At 54.2% G+C, this 18119-nt stretch overlaps 8 protein-coding genes across 8 annotated transcripts; 5 read left to right on the forward strand and 3 right to left on the reverse strand.

Annotated features, from left to right (window-relative positions):
- Window positions 1–48: 48 nt before the first annotated feature.
- GLOTRDRAFT_80364 (DUF339-domain-containing protein) lies at window positions 49–932 on the forward strand. The gene is made up of 3 exons (XM_007871166.1): window positions 49–465; window positions 526–695; window positions 750–932. Exons 1-2 carry the CDS (start codon window positions 124–126, stop codon window positions 673–675), a joined length of 492 nt encoding a protein of 163 aa, XP_007869357.1. The 5' UTR covers window positions 49–123; the 3' UTR covers window positions 676–695; window positions 750–932.
- Window positions 933–1111: 179 nt separating this feature from the next.
- On the forward strand, window positions 1112–2369 carry GLOTRDRAFT_64950 (P-loop containing nucleoside triphosphate hydrolase protein). Its single transcript, XM_007871167.1, has 5 exons — window positions 1112–1316; window positions 1368–1380; window positions 1431–1510; window positions 1562–1701; window positions 1765–2369. The coding sequence occupies exons 1-5, from the start codon at window positions 1158–1160 to the stop codon at window positions 2069–2071; spliced, it is 699 nt and encodes a 232-aa protein (XP_007869358.1). The 5' UTR covers window positions 1112–1157; the 3' UTR covers window positions 2072–2369.
- A 377-nt stretch (window positions 2370–2746) lies between these two features.
- Window positions 2747–4592, forward strand: GLOTRDRAFT_47390 (S-adenosyl-L-methionine-dependent methyltransferase; the record flags this gene model as incomplete). Its single annotated transcript, XM_007870978.1, has 8 exons — window positions 2747–2995; window positions 3062–3191; window positions 3256–3328; window positions 3385–3438; window positions 3550–3839; window positions 3897–4048; window positions 4103–4221; window positions 4271–4592. The coding sequence occupies 8 exons, from the start codon at window positions 2747–2749 to the stop codon at window positions 4590–4592; spliced, it is 1389 nt and encodes a 462-aa protein (XP_007869169.1).
- Window positions 4593–5145: 553 nt separating this feature from the next.
- On the reverse strand, window positions 5146–6062 carry GLOTRDRAFT_47383 (uncharacterized protein; the record flags this gene model as incomplete). The annotated part of the gene is made up of 3 exons (XM_007870977.1): window positions 5146–5466; window positions 5515–5657; window positions 5708–6062. 3 exons carry the CDS (start codon window positions 6060–6062, stop codon window positions 5146–5148), a joined length of 819 nt encoding a protein of 272 aa, XP_007869168.1.
- Window positions 6063–6916: 854 nt separating this feature from the next.
- GLOTRDRAFT_140591 (eukaryotic translation initiation factor 4A-like protein) lies at window positions 6917–9255 on the reverse strand. The gene is made up of 4 exons (XM_007871168.1): window positions 8982–9255; window positions 8260–8929; window positions 8079–8207; window positions 6917–8029 (listed from the first exon to the last, which is right to left on the reverse strand). The coding sequence occupies exons 1-4, from the start codon at window positions 9014–9016 to the stop codon at window positions 7334–7336; spliced, it is 1530 nt and encodes a 509-aa protein (XP_007869359.1). The 5' UTR covers window positions 9017–9255; the 3' UTR covers window positions 6917–7333.
- Window positions 9256–11196: 1941 nt separating this feature from the next.
- GLOTRDRAFT_101205 (alpha/beta-hydrolase) lies at window positions 11197–13668 on the forward strand. Its single transcript, XM_007871169.1, has 7 exons — window positions 11197–11969; window positions 12020–12044; window positions 12098–12426; window positions 12497–12512; window positions 12570–12680; window positions 12736–13309; window positions 13368–13668. The coding sequence occupies exons 1-7, from the start codon at window positions 11274–11276 to the stop codon at window positions 13525–13527; spliced, it is 1911 nt and encodes a 636-aa protein (XP_007869360.1). The 5' UTR covers window positions 11197–11273; the 3' UTR covers window positions 13528–13668.
- Window positions 13669–13920: 252 nt separating this feature from the next.
- Window positions 13921–17317, reverse strand: GLOTRDRAFT_107729 (MFS-1 protein; the record flags this gene model as incomplete). Its single annotated transcript, XM_007871170.1, has 14 exons — window positions 13921–14028; window positions 14084–14175; window positions 14229–14302; window positions 14415–14558; window positions 14682–14730; window positions 14781–14833; window positions 14883–16092; window positions 16157–16264; window positions 16320–16369; window positions 16424–16644; window positions 16692–16735; window positions 16798–16851; window positions 16901–16964; window positions 17015–17317. 14 exons carry the CDS (start codon window positions 17315–17317, stop codon window positions 13921–13923), a joined length of 2574 nt encoding a protein of 857 aa, XP_007869361.1.
- A 247-nt stretch (window positions 17318–17564) lies between these two features.
- On the forward strand, window positions 17565–18012 carry GLOTRDRAFT_132299 (uncharacterized protein; the record flags this gene model as incomplete). The annotated part of the gene is made up of 2 exons (XM_007871171.1): window positions 17565–17779; window positions 17835–18012. The coding sequence occupies 2 exons, from the start codon at window positions 17565–17567 to the stop codon at window positions 18010–18012; spliced, it is 393 nt and encodes a 130-aa protein (XP_007869362.1).
- Between the last annotated feature and the right edge of the window lie 107 nt (window positions 18013–18119).

Raw genomic sequence — 18119 nt, forward strand, 5'->3', positions numbered from 1 at the left:
GCCATGTCAGTGTTTTGAGAGAAGTTGAGGCCAAGGTTAGGGTTCGGCATGTAGTCGGCACATACCCTGATTGCAAAGCCGCCACCGCACCAGCCGTCAGACTCAGGCAATCCTTCCACAGTAATGTTGCAATCTCTCTTTCCTGTTATTCGCAAAACCTCCGCACGACTAGGAGCAAGATCGCTGTTCACGTCCATTCCGTGCCGTGCCGACCCCTGGGTCCTGCCGAACACCCCCGAGCACATCAAGCAAACCGCTCCCCCAGAAGATGCCGCCGAGTCGCCAGTTCTCTCTGAATTCCCTCCTATACCACGACCAGGGGAGACTCCGGAGAAGACGCGCAGCCGCTTGCTGTACCAGGTGAGAAAGCGGGGGACGCTAGAGACGGATCTGCTTCTTAGCACGTTCGCGACGAGGCAGACGCTGGATGCGATGAGCGTCGAGGAGTTGCGCGAGTTCGATAAAGTACGTCTATCGATTTTTTCTCTCCACCCTTGCAAGTGTTAAGCGTCGTCGCTTACATAGCTGCTTGACGAGCCTGACTGGGATATCTACTACTGGTCTACCGAGAAACGAACTCCCCCTCCGCGGTGGCAAAATAGCACGATCCTCGAGAAACTAAGAAAGCATGCAAAGAACGAAGGAAAGGAAGTGCGCCGGATGCCAGATTTGTGACAAAATCAGATTGGTTGAGGGTATGCAGGCTTCCGCCTCTCGCCATCTTTCCACTACGCTACAGCCTCTAATAGGAATGTCCGCCCCGCGTACTGGAAACTACATTTGTGTCTTAGCTGCTGTACTACCATCTGAATACCTGCGGGGATAGGTCTACGATTACAGTCGGCTTGTCGGAGATGAATGCGTGCTGTAGGTCTCGTCCTGAGCGGATTCTGAATTAAAAACGCATTGAGGAAGAGCTCGGTCAGATCCAGAGATATTATGCCGTCTATCGTATGGTTGAGTCGATACGATACGCGGGAATCATGCAGACGAACTACAGAGACAAGAGAATTCTCTGATTGGCTACAGAAAGATAGAGAGGAGTTTGCCCTTATTTTGCCCTTATTTGTCAAAGCCTTGGGAACCTAACATACCCAAACATTGTCGCGCGATTTCATCGAGTTGGCATTCGGACCTGCGTCCAAGCGTATGCATGCATGCTAAGGGCCGTCAGTCTCAAAACCGACCTCTCGGGGATACGATGCGGACATAGAACTCTGGCGACACTTGGAGATGTTTTTGCCCACCAGAATGCGGACATTGTCGGCTCTGCCTACTTGGTAGCTCAGATACCGCCCCTGCACGGGTTACCGGAGGTGAGCGTTTCTGCCAGGGTCACCAACATCCCCATTAACGGGGCGGTACAGATAGCGGTAACTGGTGAGTAGTTTCAGCATCGTTCGGGGAAATGTAAACCCAGAACGGACTAGGACGTGCCAATGTCGGCAAATCTACTCTGTTAAATGCTGTCATGGGGAGGAAAGACCTCGTCCATACCAGTAAAAAGGCTGTGAGAAATGTTCTTCGTTGATTATTGCCTTGACTCTGAAGATAAGCTCAGGGACACACCCGATCCCTGAATTTCTATCGTGTGGGGCCGGGACCAGGAAAGCTTGTACTCGTGGACGCGCCAGGGTATGGCACACGGGGGCGTCCAGAGTGGGGGGAAATTTGGGATCATTACATACAAAACCGTTCCCAGTAAGCTGGCCCAATCCGTGTCCTCTGCAACCACCAGACTTCCTAATGTGCATACTACTACAGGCTCCGCAGGATCTATGTCCTTATCAACGCTAAACACGGCGTGGAAGAGGCAGACTCATTTGTGCTAGCCGACCTGCACGAGAGGTGCCTCAGCATGGGTGGGACACGGTGGACTTTCCAGGCCGTTGTGACCAAGGTTGATTCCCTCCCGACGAAGCAGCTCCGGGCTGGATTGTCGAAGATTAGGGAGGACGTCTGGAAGGCGGCGCCGACGTGTCTGCCACCAATTGTCACCGCCGCGGCCGCGCGAGAACGGTTCGGGATAGATGAGGTCCGGAAATCTATGATGGAGGCGTGCGGAATCTGACCGCCTGGTCAGACGACCAACTATCTCTGGGGATATGGCTACCCGAGTGCTCTACAACGGAAACGAGCAGGAGGAAGTGCTACTACAACGGCAACCGATAGTCCCGACGCCGAGCGAGCCCGTGTCGGGTTGAGGTTGCCATTCACCCCTGTAAAGTCTCTACTTGTTTTTCATAGGATGCCGTATTTGGTGCTGTTGCCGTTTCTCCGGATGTGATCGTCTGTCAAGCGCGTGAGTACTGAGTGAGGTTGTCGTCCTTGCTTACTGTGTCATAGTTGTGTTATTAATGAAAGCCTTGACCATCGGATGAGATGCCAATGGCGAACACGCATGTGAGGGTATGGCTGCTCATGTCCGCGGGCTTGTATGTACGTGATCTGCAAGAACCCTATAAACGCGTGAGAACCCTCGGCAGCGAGTTCAAGGAAGCTCTGATGGTGAGATAGCTGCGCTTCTCGCCTTTCTTGGTCACGTTGCTGAACGCCTTTTCAGGGAATGCGGCGGAGGTTCATATAGGTGCCACATCCAGAGCACAGATTCATTTACAGTGCCCGCTGTATCATGCTTAGGTGCCTGTATGCGTGTCGAGGCGATAGGCTCAGCATGCTTGCGCGATGCCCCATGTGTCATTATAAAGTGGAGGATCTGATAGCTCGAACTCGATAACTAGTTACCATGGCCAGTCCTACCACCCACCTGCGACAGTTGGTCAATCTCATCTCGGAGAGCGTTGACAAAATCGAGCAGGCTTACAATGCTCGCTCCGAGCCTCTGCCGTCTCTGGAAAGCACTGACCCGAGACTGCCAGAGGTCGCTTTCGAGCCCGACGTGCTCAAGGCGACCGCCGCACTTACAGCGGCATGTACGCAGCTCCAGCATACAGTCCAGCCTCAGACAACCCAAATCTTCCACTCTGCGAGCGCGGTATGGTTTTCTTCATATCCATCAGGACACAGAATATCTGACTAGATTCTGTATTCACTCTGCTAGCACCATCTATCTGCATGCCTGAATGTGGCCATACGGACACATGCTGCGGAAGCTCTGCGGTCAGCAGGTGACAAGGGGCTTCACGTCCGGGATATCGCAAAGTTTAGCCCTATACAGCCGGAGAAACTAGGTGAGGAGATATCAGACCTGTCACTCTAATTATGGATACCGACAGACCGGTTGATGCTTAATAGCCCGCTGCCTTCGTATGCTTGCCTCGCATTATATTTTCCGTGAGGTGGCTCCGGATGTCTTTGCCAACAATAGGTGACTTAGCTTTCGGGCTGCATTTGTTGAAGCGATTGTTACCTCCTTTTCTACAGGCTCAGTGTTCAGATTGACACGGGGAAGGATGCCGAAATACTTCGATCCCAAGAGTGATTGACACCCGCTTATTTGACTTTCATCCTTGAGTGACCTCTACTCCAGGCCTCACGAGTGGTTCGAGGGCACAAACGGGCGTGCTGCTATCTGCTATTACATGCAAGTCTAAAGGCCGTTCCCTCCTGTGCACATGCCCCGCCTCTAACTTTTGGCTTTTCTCCTTGCAGCACCGAATTCCAGTTTAACATTGCAGCCAAGCTACCGGAGACAATATTGGACCCACACACGGCTGACTCCACTTCAGTAGACAACGCTGCTGTCACCCGTGTCACTGGACAGAAGCTCGGCATGTTCGATTGGCTCATGCAGCCGGAACAGTCCAAGTATCGATCCATCTTCAACAATGCCATGGTCGGAGTGGAGATGTACAATGTACCTGAATTTATTCTGCACGGTGAGAGACGGAAAGATCCTCAATGACTGGAGGAGTAACAGCCTACATCGCTTTTAGAGGATATTGGATGGAAGAATCTACCGGCGGGAAGCGTCGTTGTCGACGTAGCCGCCGGCGTTGGGACCCACAGCCTCATCGTCGCTAGAGCTCATCCCCATTTGCGTGTCATAGTGGAAGACCTCCCGGCTACTATTGAGCAGGCAAAGGATGTGAGTGTACCTAGCCTCAATGGCAGATCCTTGCTGAGTCTCCGGCACGCTCAGTACTGGAAGACGAATTTACCTGAAGCTGTCTCTAGTGGCAGGGTAGAATTCCAATCCTACGATTTCTTCCAACCGAATGCCGTTAACGGTGCCGCAGTGTACTTCTGTCGTCAAACTATGTGAGTGTCCCTGCCATACCGCTTTCCGCCGTTTTCTGACCGTATCCAGCCACAACTGGCCAGATAAAGAAGCCGTTCAAATACTGAAACAAATGGCAGAGGCAGCGGACGAGAGCAGCCGCATCGTGATTATAGGCCATGTCATGCTCCCCGCATGCCGTGAACAGTCTTCCTCGTGGTCATTCGAGCCCGCGCCAGAGCCCTTGCTCGCGAACTATGGGATGGCGAGCAGGACAGCCTACGTCACAGATATAATCATGATGGGGACCTTCAATGCCGTGAGTAGCATATCGTATCCCCCACCCCGTGCCAATCACATATCGCTTGTCTCTAGCAACAACGGTCGGGCGCTCAGTACGCCGAGCTCATGAGACAAGCCGGTTTGAAGATTGAGAAAATGGTGGGAGACTACGCGAACGGTAACTTGGTGCACATCATTTGTTCTAAAGTATGACTTCGGATTTTCCTGTATGTTGGTTGCAGAGGATGTCTCGTTTTGCGTGGTTGCTTCCACTCACTTTCAAACTTTATCGAGATCACTATTATATCGATGCGATCTTCTGTCGATTCTGAAGCCAAAGTGGCTGTGCGTCGGATCAAGCGTAAGCTCGGAATCAAATCTCAGCATTCCGCGGACCGCGGATGACTACTGGCTTGACCAGCGCAAAGGTCGTCTCAGAAATATCATGAAATACCTGCAGACGAATGTGCCACTGGGATCCTTTGGGCGGGTAAGCCCAGGCACTTGTGGAGTAGAATTGATCAGAGTCTGGAGGCACCTGTGGACTACCTGCAACAGTGGAATGCCTCAACACCACCAGACGTGCGCATGACGATCCCGGGGTATCAATAATTTATCATGAAGACGTACCATACAATATTAGTCTAAAGCGTAAGCAAGCACCCATACACGCGCCGTGCCTCTCATAACTCCTCCCTCCCTGAGTCTCTCCTCCCCAGCACCCGATCAAACTTTTTCAGGATCAACCTGTCCACCCACCCGTCCCTGGGGAACTCCTTTTCCCACCGGTTATGCAGGTGCACGCCAAACACCATGCCGAGCACTTTATCGAGGTCCCCGCCAGACTCGGTCGACCACCTACGCGCAGGGTCCGTGCGGCCATCTCGATCGAGCACGAACGGGTCTGGTAGGCGATTGTCCAATCTGCACGACCCGCCATCAATGAAACACCAGGGGAGGATGCGGAAAGGTGGGATGGAGAGGTGAAGGAGGGTCCGGTACGTCTTGGAAAAGGTTAGAACAGCAAGACTGGCCGGAGTATCTAAGCGCACCTTCAGGTAAAGCAGTGAACCCCAGTCCGTGGACGCAGGTCTCGGTGCAGGGGATAGCTTCATTATCTCGAACATGAGACATAGATAGGGTGAGTGCTTATGGAAGGACAGTAAAGCACCGTTGAATGGCTGGAGGGGCTTGTCTTCGGAACTGTTAGCGCAGCCCTTTTGCTAGAAAGAGTGAAACACCTACCGTAACAATCCCACTGCGTAACAAACTCGTGCTCCCAAAGGGGATCGAGGCTCCTCGTTAAAAGCATATCCATGTCAACCCATATTCCGCCCTCGTTCCACACCACGAGCAGACGGATCAAGTCACCGTCTATCCAAGCCTTTTTATCATTCACGCCAGCCCCATTTACGTAGCTCGTCCCCTCCAAAGCCGTGCCCTTGGCCAGCTCCGGGATATCCACCACACGTAGCTCAAACGACTCGGGGTATCGCGACAGGAAGTTCGAGAGTATGGGGTTCGGGAGCAGGTCACCGTTGGACCATAGAATGAGCTTGGACGTGGAGCGGGGCTGCGTCGCGAAGAAGGAACGGAGCATGTGAGCTTGACGGTCGCTAAAGGGTGAGAGGTCCGTCCGCCAGTATGTATGATAGATCTTGCGCTCCCGAGCCTCGAGATACCCGTCCGTCGGCCCCAGGCCCAACCCTCCCCTCCCAATCGTCCCCGCAAACTCGTAGCAATCCCGACCGAGCTTCATCCCGACCCCGCTCTGCACCTCCCACCGCCGCTTACCGTACAGGCTCTCCGTCAAGTTGTAAGATGGCGAGAGCGCGGACGTGAAGCACGTCGGAGGGGCGCCCTTGGAGAGTTCGTACCATGACGGGGTGGAACTCTCGCTGGACCACCACGCACCCTCCGTCTCCGGCGTGATATGCTGCCGTATCCATTCGCGCGAGTGGAACTGGATTTCGATGTAGGGCTGGTAGACTGTAAGCCCGAATAGTACGAACAGAGCAGCCACGGCCACGACCACTATCAACCACAGCGGGCGGACGCGTAGAAGTGACTTCAGTCTCACTGGTCCGCGGCTCGAGCGCGACCACCTGGGACCATGCACACGGGGAGGAGATGGCGACCGCGACGGCCAATCAACAGACGGAGAAACAGGTGAGCGTCGGCGAGCAGACGACGGGGAGAACTCGTACATTGGGAGATGGAGGTCGGGTCGAGACATATTTCCGTTACAAATTCCTCGCGAAGTCCGGACTTCGTGCTGTGAGTTGCTTCCGCGGTCGTCTGGAGCTATAACATGAAGGAATTTTGTGCAGCTAGGCGAAGACGTCCCAGACACTGAAGACGAGTTTGGGAGACGGAAAGAGGCTACGTTCTGCGATATTACGCGTCACTGCATGATTTGCCATCGCAAACAGATGGCAGATGTCACTCGAAGCTGCGAGTCAGACTGAAGGCAGAGCAGCGTACTGTGTAGTGTCAATGTACTGTACAATTCGACACTACAGGAGGAGGACGCCAGTACGCTGATCCGCTCTAACCACACTACCAATCAAACCATCGCGCCTGGCACGAAACGCCCGCCACATCAGAAAGGGTCAAAAGAGAGAAGAGGGAGATTGTATGCTACATCGCAGAGTTGACGGGAATCAGCCAAAGATGGACTGCAGCAGGTAGAAAACACAGACGAAAGGGCGAAGAGGGGACATTGGGAGGAAACAAACAATGAAATAGATATGAAACAAGACCCTTGCCTGAAGCGACGACACTCCGAGTCAATTTGCGACGTTCGATTAGCATTCCTCTCCCTCCCTCCCACTTCCACGATCGTGGGCCTCGAGCGACGACCGACGGTCCTCAGCGAGGAACTGCGACACCTCCACGGTAGCCAGTGGGAACCGGTACCTGCCCGCCAGGGTACGCTCTCTGCTGCATTATGTGCTGGGGCTGACCCAGCGAGGTTCCGTTGGGCCTGACTTGCTGTTGTGGAGGCGCACCGCTCTGGTACAAGACCTGATTAGGTGCTTGCTGAGGCGGTCTTGCAGGTCCCTGTTGGTGTTGCTGTGGTCTCGGCTGCTGCTGCCCATTCGCAGTACTCGCCTTCTCCTTCTGCTGCTCCTCAGCAGCTCCAGGGGCGACATAGAGTCTCTTGTCGATAGTCGAGGGTATAGGCTGAATCTCCGTTCCCAGCTCCTGTTCAATCTTATACAGATTGAACCGGTCCTCATACGTCACAAGGTTTATGGCGAGACCCAGGTGGCCGAACCGCCCCGACCGACCGATTCTGTGCAGGTACGTCTCGGAATTCTTGGGGAAGTCGAAGTTGATGACGACGTTGACCGCCTGGATATCGATACCGCGCGTGAGGAGGTCCGAGCAGACAAGGTTGCGGCACACGCCGTTGCGGAAGTCGTGGAAGACGCGGTTGCGGTGCGACTGCAGCATCTTTGCGTGCGAGTAGAAACATGAGTAGCCCAGCTCGGTGATCTTCTTGGCCAGGAGCTCGACGCGGTTCGTGGAATTACAGAAGATAATAGATTGGTTGATTTGGAGCTAAGGCAAGGTCACCGAAATGTTTGAAAGACGTAGGCGACGCTCGTACCTTGGAGAAGAGGGTATTGAGACAGTGAACCTTCTGCCGCTCCTCGACAAAGGCATAATATTGGGTTACACCCCGGAGAGTTAATTCGTCCATTAGGTTGATTTCATATGGAGACGACATGTGTTTATCCTGGACGAAGATGTTAATCTACTGCATGAAAAACCATGGCAACACTATTTACCTTGAAATCCTTGACAATCAATGGGAACGTCGCACTGAAGAGCATCACTTGGCGCTCTTTTGGCATGTACGACAGCAGCTGCTCCACGACAGGCGTGAACTCCGGCGACAGCAGCTTGTCGGCTTCGTCCATAACAAATACAGGACATTCGCTCAAGTCTGCCACATTCTTCCCCGTCAAATCAAGCACCCGCCCAGGCGTACCAACCAGCACGTGCACGGTTTCTGACAACCGCATAATGTCATCCTTCAGCGTCGTACCCCCAGTGGTCACCATCACCTGCACGCCCATGTGCTTTCCCAGGATCTTGCACACCTGGCTCGTCTGTAGCGCCAGCTCTCGCGTGGGCACAAGCAGGAGTGCCTGGATCTTGTTCTTGTTGACGTCGATTTGCTGGAGGGCGGGGATGACGAACGCGGCGGTCTTACCCGTCCCGTTCTTCGCGCGCGCGAGGACGTCGCGTTTGGTGAGGGCGACAGGGATGGCTTCTTCTTGAATGGGTGAGGGCCGTTCGAATCCCGCTTCGAAGATGCCCATGAGCAACTCGCGCCGCAGGTACATGTCTTCGAATTCGAGCCCTTTCGTGGCTGTCACATCTTCGGTTTGGGGGCGGGCGTCTTTTGGTGGCGGGCGGAGGCCGGCTTTCCAGTCGTTTGCTGAGGAGGCGGGGCTACGTAATATGGTCAACGACAAGACATAGTGTAGTAGGTGAATTCGCTCACGATGCAGATGATGATGGACGGGATTGTTGCGCCATTTTACAATATTCTAGGAGTATATAAGGCAGCTACGGGCGGTTCGGTAGTGAAAATCCAGAGTATGGGTCGCGTTGCGATGAGGTGGTCGGGGAGATTGCTTCTGGTGGGCAGTGAGCAAGTCGCTTATTGTCTGCGGTGTTCAGTAAGGCCGTGCACGACAAGCTGATTGTTCTGATAGGTGAATATTCGTTGTCGTCGTCGCTGTCGGCGAGGCGAGGTATTGAGTACGATGTTGAGTGCGACAAGTTAGTACGAAGTCGATGCACGCTCATCGGACTTCGAATATTGAAGAGGCCCGGCAAAAGCCGCATTGAAAGTCTGGGGCTGCAGCTGCAGCCTCTATACTAATAACATCTAGGATTTTAAGACGTCTACATTAAACCAAAGGACAGAGGCAGGTCAGATACGCCACGAATATGATTCTATCCGCATCGGGGCACCTCTATGTAGCGCTTGATATTCAAGTTCGAAGCTATGCTGAATGCGGGGAATAATGGAACCCCGGGAGGGAGCTCGATTCAGAGGGATCAGCCGGATGTTCCCCCATGCATATATCGAACAGTGGGTGTTCAGATTGCCTTGTATAGTACACTTACACGAAAATTCAACCCTGCACCCATTTTTCTGTCCGTTCTAACGCGACCGAGGCCAGGCTGTCATGAAATATTCTCTGGTAAGCACCCTGACAATCGAAAAACTACTAAGGGACTCCCTCAGAAGTAGCAGGGACCATTCGGTCCCGGATAGAGCATATATATGACTCAAACCCTCCACGCGAAGAAGCATAGAGTCATTCCTCTGGTGGCTTTTTCGTATCTCCCCGTCAGGTCCATCCGGGGCTATAGGTATGTTTCCTGCGGGCTGAATTTCTTGCATCTCGAGCTCACGCATGGCATGGCAGGGATTTCTATTACTCTCCAGCGAAGTACTCGTGAGCGGTCCGAGTCAGAGTGATTCCCTCAACATGCAGAAGAGCGAACAGCAGTGTAATCTGCGTGTATCAGTACTTTCCATCCACAGTGGTTGCAGTCGCGGCTAGCGGCTAGCGGCTGTGGATGTCATATCGCTGTCTTGTGAATTACTCAACTGCTTTGTAGGCGGCATGACACGTTGTAAACATCCATAGACCTCCAGAGGATCAAGGTACCGATGGACACACAAATCCGCGGTCTGTGCCATGAGCTACAGTAAGGTCCTTTTCTCCGCCTCTGTCCAGCTTTCGCGGCAAGTTGAACACCCTGGCTTCTCACCGCAGCTTCGGTAAGTAGCATAGGGTCCGACGGTAGGCAGACCGACAATTTTATCCCATCTTCCCAACTACGTCCAAGTAATGGTGCTCGAACCGACTGGAAGCATCCCCGAAATCATTTTGTGGAGTTTTATTATGTGACCTTGAGATGAGTACTTCACGGTCCGCCTCAGGTGTGGCGGAATACCTGCTATAATGAGTCGCTTCTACCCCGCAGATATGAGTGCTCGACGCACCTCGTGGGATTGCAGTAATTGATTCTCGTACGATCATGGCAAGAACTTGGGATTGTATGCCTAATTTCCCGTCCATCTCGGTCACTTGAGCACCCACTTATCGCATAGAAGCTTCCATTGCGGTGAGCTCTCCACGCATTTTACTGGATACCCGGAAGCTAGCTTGCGACTTCTGATATCCGTCCACCCGCCGAGAATCCTTCTTCGCGTGCGGCGCTTTTTGGAAGTTGCAGGATCGCAGGGCGATGGCAATGATCCGCTTGATATCGGAGCAAAGACGGGATCAGTACGTACAGGAGCTCTCCTTAGCGGTCTGTCTTACGATAAACAGCAACGACAGCTGATGTCAAGTACTCCCATTTACCCAGGGGTTCCGACATGCGCTGAAAATATCCCTTTGTAGGCTTCAATGGGATGCAAAAATAGCGGGCCTTTAACCACAAAGCCCTAACCCCCCTTGAGTGCCATAACACCTCAAACGAGCCATGCAGCCTGCTTGCGTGCTCCCGTCCTTGGTCGCGTTCTTAGTAACCTCGAAAAGGAAGGTGGTTTACCATAAAGGGGTGTCTCGGCAAAATCGCGGGAGATTATGACGCGAGGCCCGGGAGCAATAGTCGCCGCAACGCCACCTGTGGCTGGTCGCACGGTCTGGAGTCTCTCGCCCTCGATAAGTCTTGGGGGAACAGCCTCGAAGCTGCACTACTGTATGTCCACCGCTATATATGTCTGACTGACTGGCCCGCCTTCTGTTAATTTATTTTCTGCCACACGATGGGCTGCTTATACGATGATACCCCCGTCTACGACTTCCAAGAGGACATGCCCTGGGCCCGCGAGCCCTGGAAGGCCATCTATGTCGTGCAGCGGCTCTTCACGACCCTGCTGCTCGTTCCGCTATGGGCCTTATACTACCTCATTATGCCGAGGTCGTATCGGCCGCGGCCGTCGTGGTCGATACGCATGATCATATGTGTCAAGTTTATGAAGCGGGTACACAAGGTCACTGAGGTCGCTGGCGTGACCTGGGGCACGCGGAATCCTGAGAGCGAGGAGACGGGAAAGCTGAAGGAGACGCGGTTTGAATGGGTCGAGCCCTTGCCTCTGGAGCTACAGACGGGGATCGTGAGGGACGAGAAGGTCAAGTGCAAGAGGGTGGGATGCTTCGTCTGGCCGAAGGAGCCTACTCCTTTGAGCACGAAGTCTCGTCGTTCTGCAAGCTCGTCTGAGAAGTACAAGTCCAACGGTAAAGGTCCTCGAATCAAGGTGGAAGTGGCCCCGTACGAGTCTCCTGACCCTAACCGTTCGGGCGTCGACCTGCGCTCTATCATCAGCACGACATCAGCCGCAACTACGGTTACCTCTACTCCCCCTCCCGTCGTTGGAATATTCTTGCATGGCGGCGGGTTCTGCCACATGTCTGCTCACGAGTCTTCTGGAACGTCACGGATCCCCCGGCGCTTGATCCAGGTACGTCTTACGCTGAAGGACACTGACGGCCTGATCTCACCTCATCCCAGGATAAGGTCTTCACTGAGATATATGGTAAGATAAATCTCGCATACGGGTAACATGCTGGCCCTAAGCACCACTCGCAGCGGTGGAGTACAGGCTCCTCCAATACGCTCCCGTTCCGGGCGCAATCCAAGACGCAGCGGCCGTCTACGCGCACGTCGTCATGAATGTCTTAGGTGCCGCCAAGGACATCGACGGCATCTACCGGTACCCTGGCACCGCAACCCAGCTCTCACCCAACTCGTCTCCTAATCTGTCCATTCCGTCATCCGCCCCAGCCCATGCAGAATTCCGCAGGCCGAGGGTCGTCCTCATCGGTGACTCGGCCGGAGGAAATTTGATTCTTGGCCTTGCGAGGTGGATCAGGGATGAAGGTATATTGCCGATGCCGGACGGGATGCTGCTGTTATCGGTAAGTGATATACGATGCCTACTGTGCTGTATCAGGTATGGTGAACTCACGGATGCTTTTCATCAACTAGCCTTCCTGCGATCCCTGTGAGTAATGCGCGCTGTCACAACGCATCATCGGCGCTGACACCTGGACAATTTTAGCCCACGCATTCCCCATCGCACCTTCTTCCTATATCCCACGCCCACACTCATGCACCGACTACCTCGTAGACACCCCAGAACCCCGCGCCCTTCTCCAGAAAACCTTCCTAGGTGTGTCTCCACCTCCTCTCACCACCCCCAACTACTCACTCCGCGCCTCCACCAGGCCACCACCCAATCGAGACGATCCACTCGCCTTACATCTCCCCCGCCTCGCCGCGCGTTCTGCGCGCGTACGGGCATTCGGTGGAGTGGGACGGCGAGGGCGGGCAGTACGGCCCGCTGCAGCTGCAAGCCATGGAGGCCGCGGAGGGCAACATCGGCATGATGACCAGCGTGCCCCTCCCGACGCATGCGGGCAACACCACGCTCAGCGAGACCGGCCAGTCCGACTGCCAATACCATGTGAATGAGGCGAACTCCCTTGCCTCGGGTGCTGTCTCGGGGTCGAGTGGGCGGTCGGGAATCACGAGCGTCACGTCGGGCGTTGGCGTGCAACGGGACGGACGCGCGCCGAGCGGTCATTTGAGTTTGGTGATGGAGGCGCCCGAGGAGCCGCTTGCCGCTGGTGCGCAGGGCATCCCGGGCCCACCGCTCGCGGAGGACATCACGCAGCTGTATCTCAACCCCGCGCCTGTCAATCCTGCGCACCGGACGTCGCTGTTCCGCGACTTCCCGCCGTGCTTCGTGATGATGGGCGACGCGGAACGGCTAGAGAGAGAGGTTGGGTTGCTTGTCAGGTACGCTATATGATTTCCATACGGTATAGGCTCACGCTGATTAACTTGTCTCTGATAGGGCGATGCAGCACGATGGCGTCGATGTGAAGTTGCATATCGTAAAAGACGCCGTGCACGACTGCTTGATCCTCAAATGGTGGGATGAAAAAGAGCGGCAGAAGGTGTGGAATGGGATCGCGGAGTGGGTGCAGAGATGTGTCATTATGAGAAGCTGCTGAGCAGGCTCGTTATGTATCTACTAGCGGTGATCTATAGGAGAGGGACATTGTAGGTTCTATCTGGAAGGGACAATGTATTATCTTTTCATACTTGTCGTAGTAATCCAATGGACTCTTTTCATTCAGCCAGGCAGGCTCAGAGTTAGTTATCATCATCAACCCTAGCGATACAAAAATACGGACTCGAAGGCCCAAGCGATACAGATCAATTGACTGGCATTTCCAAGATGTCCGTTCGGCTGGGTAATATACGCCGAGTCTAGGTATTACAAAGACGGCATCTGCAGTAACGATTCCGAAGGTACAAAAAGAACGAGACAAGAGAGGACGTGACATAGCTATCAAGCGTTGAAAGATGGTATATCGTGTGAGAGCAACTGATATGAGAAGTAATTATCGAATAAAGAATGTATGAGCGACTGCGAGGGCACATATGCCCGCGCAGACGAAGAACCCGAGCGGGTATCCTGACGGGTCTTTTGCAACACTGGTGGACCACAGCTGGAGAACGGTGAAGCGTGAGCGGCGTCAATGAGGGAGAGGCGGCAGTACGTACCACGCCACCAAGAATGGGACCTATAAACCGTGCTAGAGACACGATACTTTGAGCAATGCCATTTGCGAGGCCGACAACGTGGGGAGGAGACACTACAAGCGGAGTTAGACTCAGTCCGCATAATACAATAGGAAGAGAGACGAACTGTAGTTGAGCAAAATCGCCACCGCCGTATAAGAGAACGTGATTCCACAGAATCGTAGGGCACTTGGAAAGCAACTAAACTGAGCAAACGCGCTGGGTCTAAACGAGGGTTCACGTACGTGCTAAAGGCCAGAGCTGGAGAAAAGGGTTAATATCACACCTCCCACACACATAAACGCGAGGCGACTTACCGGCCATTAAAACAAAATTGCCATCGTCCGTCGCACTCGCGAAAGGTACTCGATATAAGATAACGCTGAGGTATGCGGGGATATATAAGAGGGATCCAATCCTGAACATTGCTAAGTGCGAGAAGCGCCCTCGCGGAGGGCTACGAGAGATGGATATTAGATCTAAGGGCACGCCGACACCCAACGCATACTCACCCAATATTTCTGTCCCAGAAGAGTCGTGGTTAGCTGCAGGCTTGCCTGGTCGCGTGCGATGAACTTACGGATACAGGTAGAACTGATACGCAATTTGAGCAAGACACATAAGGGCAACTATAGCACTGTCAATTGGGGCTTGAGTATATGCGCATATATTCACTCACTGAGCTGAGAGAAGTGCGTTGCGTTGAGGTTGAGTCCTCCCCCTTCGTAATCACTGAAACAACGTCAATAACAAACCAAACGACACAGCTCACAGCCCTCACGTCACTAAGTAGAGATAAAAGACTTGGTCATGCGTCGTAGAATGCAACGCCAACAATCCATATTGGACGATTATAATCAACGGAAGCTGCCAGAACAGCGACTGCTGTGGCTCAACCTGCGCCTCCACGTGAGCAACAGATGCGCGGCGCGACTCCATGATGGGCGCAAGCCCGTCCGCAGCTCCCGCCTCTTCCTGAGGCGAGAGCAACGACTGAGCATCGAGGACGGCCGAGGGCGTCCTCACACCCGTGTGCGAGAAGATCGTGGGGACGTTCGAGTATCGGCGCCCTCCCGGAGAAGGCATGTCTTCCAACTGACCACTGAGTGCGCCCAGAGTCTGACGAGTCGGAGTGAAGTAGCGGCTCCTAGAATCTGAAGAACGCCGGGGGGACAGATGGGGTCGGATCCCAGCACCAGATACACGTCTGTTAGCAGACGGCCTTGGTCCTCCGACGTTGGACCCGCTCCTTGACTGCCTTCTACCGCGCCGGCTAGGAGTCGATGGCGTCGAAGTTGACGTCTCAGGTCTTGCCCCCGTCTCAGTCGCCTCCGCACCATGGGCAGTCTCCGTGTCCCCAACATCTGATCCCTCGTCGTCGGACTCGAATACCTCTTCATTATCCACGTTCATTGCGGCGGCAACCCACAGGTCAGCAATATTCGTGACGGCGTTCTCGTTCGCCAGGAGGATCCGCTGCGCAAAGTTCAGCTCGCTGTCCGCCACCGATGCCCGGGTAGGATCCACAGTGCTGTACAGCCTCCTCCGCACAGCGCTCGCCGTGCTCTCTCTGCGCGCGCCCATGGACATAGAGTTGGCCAGGCGGTGCCGGTACCCGGTGCCGTACCCGTAGGCGGACCCATCGACCCTACTCGCCCGCGAGAGCTGCCGCGGCTTCGTCGTCCGCTGCTGGGACTCCGACAGCAGCGGAACGGATTCCTCGCGCCGGAGGGGCGGCGTCTCACTCGCGTGGGCGTCGTGCACGCGTTTCGCGAAGTAGCCCGACAGCTTGCGGCCGACGTTGCGTGTGATGGACCCGACCATCGTGCGCGGCTCCGGCTCCTCTTCGCCGAACACTGGGGGTGTCATCGCGCCCTCTTCGTCGACTTCGGGGATCGCTTCGTTTTGCTCGGCGTCCTTTTCTGGCGGGAGACGGATAGCGCCTTCACGTGGACCGCCGTCGTACCCGAGGAAGAGCGATAAAATCGCACCTAGTCACGGTGTACTGGCCGGTCAAGCTGTTGGCCTTTGACACTCTGTAAACATAAGACTCACCGGTGAATGTGATGCATGAGGCGACAGCACATGGTAATAAATATGGATAGTGGACAAAAATGGGTATGTCGTTGAATACTCCTGGCCATTTCTTCGCAGGATTCTCGACTGCCATGACCGCATGAGACATCAGCGATCGATCAGACAGAGGATGTGAGCTTACAGCTTCCTCCGATGATAGCACCAGCTACACCTCCGAAACCCCAGCAAAAGCTAAGGAATGATGCGTTAGCCGAGGTCAATACGCGCATATATCGACTTCGTCACCCCAGAATAGCATATGCCCTGCCTTCGTTGCTAGGATCTGTGACAAATGTGACACATCCGCGAGCTACACCTATCGCACCGGCGAATATACCCTGGAGGAGACGGATACAAATGGCTTCCTGGAGGTTCGTGGATGTACCGAATAAACAGCAAGTGCAAGCTGTTCCGAGCAACGAAACGAATAAAACGGCGCGTTGACCGTGTCTATCCGCGACGGTGGCCTACGATGTATTAGCATACAGTGAACTCATTGGACATCCATGCTCACCCATAGTAGAGAGGTTAAGAACTGAGTCAAGAAGAACGTTGATGCTAGTATACAAGCATCATCACTATTCACGAAATTACCACGCGGGATCATTGAAGTATCATACCTAATATACCAGTCCAGAACCCCGCGTCTGCATCGTCCGTGAACTGACCGAAGCCTGGTCTTGGATTAAGTATGCGAACTGCTCACGCACTGCTTGGGCGTACCTTTCACCATGAATAATAGAAACGGCGCAGAGACATTCGCAGACAGGAACTCTCCGAGCATAGTCTGATAAAGAGCTCAGTTTCCCGCTAAAATTCACATACATTAGAACTCACTATGGATAATACAATCATAGACAGGACGGGCAAGGGCGTGCTATCCGCTTCTCCAGGCTGCTGCAGAGCGCTCGGAATGAGAGGCTTGTCCGTGACCACATCCTCCCCAGTCTCCTCATCTCGTACTCCCGAGCCACTGTTCCGCAGACTCAGCCTCGATAGAATGCTAGGTCTATGCCGCAGCGTCTTGCTGAATGAGAATCGTCCCAGTCCCCGAGGCAATGTCTGCGCATTCTGAGAGGACACGTCGTCTTCGACGACCAGCGCAGAGTCCTCCGATCCAAAAACGCGAGTCGGCGCCATCTAAGTCCTTTTGTCGGGCCGACCTTCGATAATCAGTTGACCAGGCTGAATTGACCCTGTATGCGGATGCCGATGGCCAGACCGCGGGGAACGGCGACGACGAGTCGTACAACCCTGTCTACGACTGGAAGAGATAGCAGCCGCACGAGAGCAAGCAGACCTCCAGATTACTGGTAGCAGTAAAGTTAATGTTCAGCGCTTCAGCCCTAACCGCGTCGGTGGCGTCACCTACGCCACGTGCTCTACCATGTACTATGTCAGTGTGATCTCCAGTCGTTCTGCGCTCGGCTTGCGGCCTGCGTCAGTTGACGCCTCCAGGACTGAAGACGAGCAAGCATATACCGAACATTCATTCCGTGAAGCGACTACTGGCAATCATTGCACTCGGCGTTATGAGTCGTTGAAGAACGATGCCCTCCACTGCTCTCCCAAGGACGCTCGTTCTCGACGAGCACGGCGCTCGTACGTAGTGGTTGCTTCTAGTTGCTGAAGCGTATGATTTGAACCCGACCCACAGCAATTTGTTCAAGTACGAGGACTCCCTCGTCGCTGTCCGGGTTCTGGGCTCAGTGGGCTGGTTCCTCAAGGATTTCTGGGAGCCTGCACCCCGGCACTCGTTCGGATACAAGCCCTATCGCCGGCTGGTAATCGAGATAAACTCGTGTTATGGCGAAGAGGACCCTGAGGATCTTTAAGCTGCGCACGAGAAGGGCATCCAACTGGGCTCCGCTACACCGGCGTCTCCTGCGAGTGTGTAAGGGCTCGTGCTGATGTCCTCGCCGTGGCATAAACACCCAAACGA

The sequence above is a fragment of the Gloeophyllum trabeum genome, assembly GCF_000344685.1.
Source record: "Gloeophyllum trabeum ATCC 11539 unplaced genomic scaffold GLOTRscaffold_00013, whole genome shotgun sequence".
NCBI classification, from domain to species: Eukaryota; Fungi; Basidiomycota; class Agaricomycetes; order Gloeophyllales; family Gloeophyllaceae; genus Gloeophyllum; species Gloeophyllum trabeum.